This window comes from Lissotriton vulgaris, chromosome 5, assembly GCF_964263255.1.
Source record: "Lissotriton vulgaris chromosome 5, aLisVul1.2, whole genome shotgun sequence".
NCBI classification, from domain to species: domain Eukaryota; kingdom Metazoa; phylum Chordata; class Amphibia; order Caudata; family Salamandridae; genus Lissotriton; species Lissotriton vulgaris.
In genome coordinates, this window is record NC_141693.1 from 520452397 (window position 1) to 520459300 (window position 6904).

The 6904-nt window shown below is 39.8% G+C and overlaps 1 protein-coding gene across 1 annotated transcript in view; it reads left to right on the plus strand.

The window, feature by feature from the left end:
* ATAD1 (ATPase family AAA domain containing 1) overlaps positions 1-6676 on the plus strand; it is a 283160-nt gene extending 276484 nt beyond the window's left edge. Inside the window, exon 10 of the mRNA XM_086921956.1 lies at positions 5640-6676. Within this exon, the coding sequence (XP_086778082.1) occupies positions 5640-5757 (118 nt within the window). The 3' untranslated portion in view covers positions 5758-6676. The remainder of the gene's footprint in view (positions 1-5639) is intronic.
* The last annotated feature ends 228 nt before the right edge of the window (positions 6677-6904 follow it).

The following is a 6904-nucleotide window of genomic DNA, read 5'->3' on the forward strand; positions in this document are numbered from 1 at the left end:
ATATGCAAATAAATGGATGTTCAATAGTTTATTTGCATGTGTGAGTATGTGTGTGAGTAACTTTTGGATGACTGTCAGTGTGTAACAGGATGTATATGTGTATCACTACATATGATGAGTGAGTATATGTATGAGTGAGTATATAGAACTGGTGCTGAATGAATGGATGTGTATATAGATTGTGGAATTACTGAATTGGTTGTTGTAACTGGTATGGGTATCTCCATTTTTTTGAAAATGTTAGTTTCTATTTTTGAATATGTGTTCCAAGGGTTACATTACACTGAAAGGAGGTCTGTCAGTCTGTCACAAGGATGGTGTCATCAGTGATGTCATGAGTGATGTCACTGACCATGTCATGAGTGATGTAATATGTGACGTCATCAGAAGTGCATTGCAGGCGCGCAAGTTATAGTCAGTCCAACTAACTATAACGTGGTAATTTCAATGGTTTTATGTCAGTAACATTTCCAGCTAACTATAACTGGTGTGAAACCTATGGTTTTTTCAGTGAATTTAATAGGTTTTTTAAATGCTAATTCCTAACTATAACTGGTGTGAAACCTATGGTTTTTTCAGTGAATTTCATAGGTTTTTTAAATGCTAATTCCTTACTATAGCTGGTGTGAAACCTTTGTTTTTTTCAGTGAATTTCAAAGGTTTTTTAATAGCAAATTTCTATAGCTATGAAATGTAATATATTTTTATTTTTTATAATGAATCCTATAATGTATATTTATGTAATACTATTTTTTTATGTATATTGTTCATGTTTTTTTTTTTTGCCCTGGAGTGCTCCCGGTGCGCGTCTCAGCCACCACCACCACCACCAAGAGGACCACCACAACACCACAGTGGTGGAGATGAAGAAGAGGAGGTGGAGGAGGAGGGGAGGAGGAAATTCCTGCCAGAAGATAATACCCCCTATAGGCCGAAGCAGCACATTATATGGGAGTTTTTTTCCTTCCCAAGTGGCCTCAAAAAAGTGAATGCGCCAAAGGTTACTTGCCTAATCTGTGGCATTGAACTTTCAAGGGGGAACCCTAACAAGAAATACTCATTTGGCATTAACACCATGACATGCAGCGCAGGCATCCCAACAACTATGCTGCGGCAGAGGTCCGAGAACTGGCCACAAACCCTCCCCAATCTCCACCCAGCACCTCCAAAAGAAAGCAACCCACTCCATCGGGACCAGAGACAAGGGAGATGGTCCCAAACATACAACCCCAGTTTGGGCAATACAAGATCACTTGTATATTTTGTGGTAAAACCATCACCTATGGTGAGCAAAACATAAAGCTCATCAACCGTACTGGTGACAACCACAATTGCCCCAAAAAACAGTAATTTTTTCCTGATTTTTTTTTTTGCTCCAGCTGAGCTGTTAACAATTCTCTGTTTTTTGTTTCTCCCCATAACAATAACAAAACAAATATAAAATTGTTCATAAAAGCCAAAAAAGTACAAAATGTTCAAAAAAACATTAAAAAAAATATAAACAACAAAAAGAAGAAAAAAACAATTCTTTTTAGAACTACCTCAAATTTATAAAAAAAGGCTAAAGTTTTTTAAAAACTCTGTCATTCTTTTTCCCCCATGGTACGCTCCCCGGTGCGTGTACCGTGCAATCCCCCCGCGCAAATTGAAAAAAAAAATGTTTTGCCCTGCGGGGCCCGTTTATGGCCCCCACATCAAACCTAGGGGGTCAGGGGAGTCTACTCTGCCCCCTTTGGGCCATTTCCCCCTTTGTTTTTGCCACCTCTTGTGTCTCGATCCTACCGAGACACAAGATGGCGGCCGCTCTGGACTGTTTGGAATGTTGACAGAGACCCGAGAGCCAATCAGGTTTCCACGCGCGAACTCGTGTAGCGCGGTGGTTCGCGCCCCGGTGCGCTTATAGATATATATATTTTTTTGAACCTACATTACTCAAAATCCACTGGAGCACATATCTTGAGACATAGCAAAGGCACATCGGGCTACCAGTCCCAACAATTTTGCCAAGTTTGGTGGAAATCCATTCAGCCGTTCGGGCTAAAAGTGAGGTCGACCGCCCTATGGAAATTAACATGGGGAAAACACGTTTTGGGACCCCCTTTTATGTAAATGTAAAATGTAAATGTAGGTGTACTTATATAGCGCAACCTGTCACCCAAAGGGCATCCTGGCGCTTGCTTAGGGAACCCGTCCTAGTATTCCCCTGTGAGAGGCCCCGGCAGGGTGTCCACAGGGTGAAAGCCAGGCATCCCGCCGCGAGGGGCCGTTGTGGAGATTAAGCAAGCTATTGCCCAGAGTTGCAGAGTGAGACCCCGTGAGTCGAGTAGGCACCGGAGCGAGAATTGTCGAGGCCGTGGAATTTTTGATCCCGAGACCCGCTGAGGCGGGGAATCGAACCCTGGTCCACGGTCGATCCCAGCATCCGGGTCTGCCGCCTCTAACCACTGAGCCACACTTCTCTTCTATCTCGGCCCCCGCTTGACAAATCCCCCCCAAACATTCAGGGAAGGACCGGAGCGCCGCGAGGCAAATTTGAGGAAATTTTCAGGCAGATTCCTCAACCGGCGCCAAAGTTATTCCCAATAGAATGTTACGAATTCCCTATTCAAAATAATCCTAACTATAACTACCTACTGGCGACCGCCAGTAGGTAGTTATACCACAGCCACACACCTTTGCTGGTGTGTGGCTGTGGTTCTCTTGTGGAGACGGAGGCGAGCTCTTGCAGTGTATATATATATATATATATATATATATATATATATATATATATATATATATATATATATATATATTCACTGAAAAAACCATAGGTTATAGACCATATATAGTTAGGGATTAGCATTTTTAAAAACCTTATTTTATTTGCACAAAACCATTGAAATTCCATATATAGTTAGTTGCACTAACTATATATCGCGGACCCGCAATCCACTGCTAATGATGTCACATATTACATCATTCATGACATGGTCAGTGACATCACTGATGACATCACTGATGACATCACTGATGACATCACTGATGACAACACCCAGTGACTGTATGTTTCTGTAAAGTTAAAATATGTCTTACATATTGAAGAATGAGTGGATGTATAAGTGTCTGGATGAAGGATTTAGTAGGTGCATGACTGACTGTATGAGAGAATGATTAAATGTGTCTCACTGAGTGTATGGGTTAGTGATTAAAGTGTCTTAATTTGGCAATCATTATTTATGTTGTTCTGTAAACTGCTGCATGTTTAAATCAGTAGCTATATCAGTAACTATATGGGTTATTGAATGGTTGCCCAAGTATTTGTATGGGAGACTGAGTATGTGTGTGGGTGGCTGGGAGGTGTATAACTCTGTGCATAGATGTGTGAGCAGTTGATTCCCTAGGTGTATGGGTTCAAAAGTGCATGTAGAAACAGCTGTATGGACAGTTGACTGTGTGCATGAGTATATTGGTGAGTGAATGGATATCTCAGTGCTACATGTCAAAGTAAGTACATATGTAAAACACACTCCATGTGAGAGTTGACATATATAAATAACTGAACATAAGAGCCAGTGAATGTGTGAGTGGCTGTATGAATCATTGTGAACTTGTATCAAGGATTGTATAAGAGAGTAAATATGTGTTACTATATGTTTGAATAAGTAAGGTGTGTATAACTGTATAGTTGAGGAAATGGAGATGTGATTGATTCTTTGCATGACTGACTAGGTGTGTGAGTAACTCCATGGATGTGTGACAGTCTGTGAGTGCCTGTTTACACTGAGTGTATCTAAGGTTATATTAGAGTCTGAAGATGTATTATCACATAAATGATATCATCAGTGATGTAATCAGTAATGTCAAATGAGATGTCAGTGATGTCATCAGTGATGTCATTTGAGATGTCATCAGTGATGTCATCAGTGATGTCACTGACCATGTCATGAATGATGTAATATGTGACATCATTAGCAGTGGATTGCGGGTGCGCGATATATAGTTAGTGCAACTAACTATATATGGAATTTCAATGGTTTTGTGCAAATAAAATAAGGTTTTTTAAATGCTAATCCCTAACTATATATGGTCTATAACCTATGGTTTTTTCAGTGAATTTTCAAGGTTTTGTAAATGCAAATTTCTAACTATATATGGTCTATAACCTATGGTTTTTTCTGTGAATTTCATTGGTTTTTTAAAAGCTAATATCTATAGCTGTAAAATATATTGTTTATTAAGTGACGTATCACGTAGCCCGTGAGACGCCTCATGATGCATCGCATAACCGTGACGTATCGTCTCTGCAGCGCAAACCAAACCCAAAACGTAAGCGCGCCAGAACACGCTTAAAGATATATATATATTTTTTTAACCTTAATTAGACAAAATCCACACGTGCACATATCACAAACGTTCAAAAAACACAATATGTCGGACTCCCGTTACGCTGCCGGTTAGCTGCCAGGAAGCACTTTTACCGCGAAAAATCACAATTTTTTTTTTCTTATGCCCCGCAGGGAACTTTAATAGCCCCCTCATCAATCCTAGGGGTTCAGGAGGGGTCTGCCTTACCCCTTTCATTCATTTACACCTTTTTTTTTCCACCTCTTGTCTCTCGATCCTACCGAGAGACAAGATGGCGGCCGCTCCGGACTGTTTACAATGTTGACAGCCTATCAGCTACTCCTCAGACTCCCGTTACACTGCCGGTTAGCTTCCCGGTTAGCTGCCCGGTTAGCTGCCCGGTTCGCGTACCAAGACGCGTCTCTACGGCGAAAAAATCGGATTTTTTTTTTTGGGGGGGGGGCCCCGCGTGGCTCTATAATATCCCCCTCATCAATCCTAGGGGGTCAGAAGGGGTCTACCTTGCCCCCTTTCCTTCATTTCCCCCTTTGTTTTGGCCTCCTCTTGTCTCTCGATCCTACCGAGAGACAAGATGGCGGCCGCTCCGGACTGTTTAGAATGTTGACAGACACCGGAGAGCCAATCAGCTTCGCAAAGTTCCGATACGCGAAAAGTACGCGAACCGGAGCGCAGCCCGGAGCGCTGTTACAGATATATATCTTGTTTTAAACGTTAATTTCTCAAAATCCACTGAAGCACATATATTGAGACCTAGCAAAGGCACATCGGGCTAAGAGTCCCTACAATTTTGCCAAGTTTCGTGGAAATCCATTCAGCCGTTCGGGCTAAAAGTGAGGCCAACGGCCCTATGGAAATTAACATGGGAAAAACGCGTTTTGGGACCCCCCTTTTTTCTCGGCCCCCCCTTGACAAACCCCCCCCCAAATTTCCAGGAGCTGCTCAGAAACAAAATGTGCCATTTTCCTGAAAATTTTAGCCAATTCCGTCCTCAAACGCCAAAGTTATTAGGCATAGAATTTTCAAAAGTTCCATAGAGAAAAAATCCTAACTATATATACCTACTGGCTATCGCCAGTAGGTAATATATATATATATATATATATATATATATATATATATATATATATATATATATATATATTCCTTTAGTTAAGAAATTTAAATTGGGAAGGAGATTGTTCCAGTATTTTTTTTATTTTTTGTATTTGATGCATAGAGAGATTGCTTCTGACATGGATATTTCAATATCTTCTTTGGGCAGATTTATGATACTATGTGTTCTTTTTTTCCAGCTTTTATGATGAGATTCGACCCATGCAACAGTGTGATCTCTTGAAGTCAATTGATAAAATGAAGAAATCCAAAGACACAACTTTCCAGAACCTTCTAATGCATGTTAACGTGGATTGATGCTCAAGTATTTTGTGCCCAAAACACTCTGGCATTAATTTTGTGGCCAATGGTCATCTAATGTGTAAGCTGAGGGGAGTCCTTAAAACAAAGAAGGGAATACCTCTATTACAATGGAGTTTAAATTTCTTATTTTTTAAAAGTTCTAGATCATATTTATTGGACCATAAAGCAGACATGGCCCAGATAACTGATCAGAGTGAAACATTGTAGCAATCTTTAAATTCCTAATAGTACTTTAATTTGCAGTATGCTGTTGCTCCATACTGGGCCTTTTGTAAAGAAGTCCTCTATCAATCACCCCAACAAAGTCCGAAAATGTATGTGGAGGCTAGCAGTACTCCGAAATTTTACAGTTATTCTCTGAGAATTTGGGTACTCTACTTTTGTGCACATAATATTTAACATTGCTCTAGTTAGTTAGAAAGCCACTGGCTTTTCCTTGAGCGTCCATTGTGACTCTTATTAAATGAAGCAATTGGGGGGCTATCCTTTGTGGCATATTTACAAATTTGATGGGACTCCTGTAAATCACATGATTATTTTAAATCACTTAAAACAATTTTGCATTTTATTTTCTACAGTTAGCAAGGCTTGACCCTTTTCAAAAATAGCACTTTACAGGAGCCACAGTTTAAATAATGTAATGTGTCTTAAGTCTGGATGTGTGTTTTGACCTATTTACTCTCATCAAGCATATTAGCAGTGGTTCATTTATAAATAAATGTATATTTATTTTGAAAACGTTTTATTGTGTTTACTAGCAAAGTGTACATTTTTAAATCTGACACGTGTACCTTTTATTCTACAATAGTTTTATCAATTTATAGCGTGTGTTGTCCTTTAAGTATGATCTTCTGTCGACTGACCATTCCCACACTATTATACACTGCATTACAAATAAATGGCTTGAAGAGTTTTTTTATTTTATCAAGCTAATGAATGCCAAGTAATCAGTATCGCCCTCACTTGTTTTTTTTTTTCTCCCGAAAATGGTAATTTGTGCAGGATGTCAATGAAAATGCGACTTCGCTGGACTCTGTGCTGTGAAACTCATGGGTTTAATATCACACTATCTGCCATGAAACACCTTGGATGGTAGCCATGAAAACTGACTGTAATTTTGAAGGACTTAATTCTGCTCCTA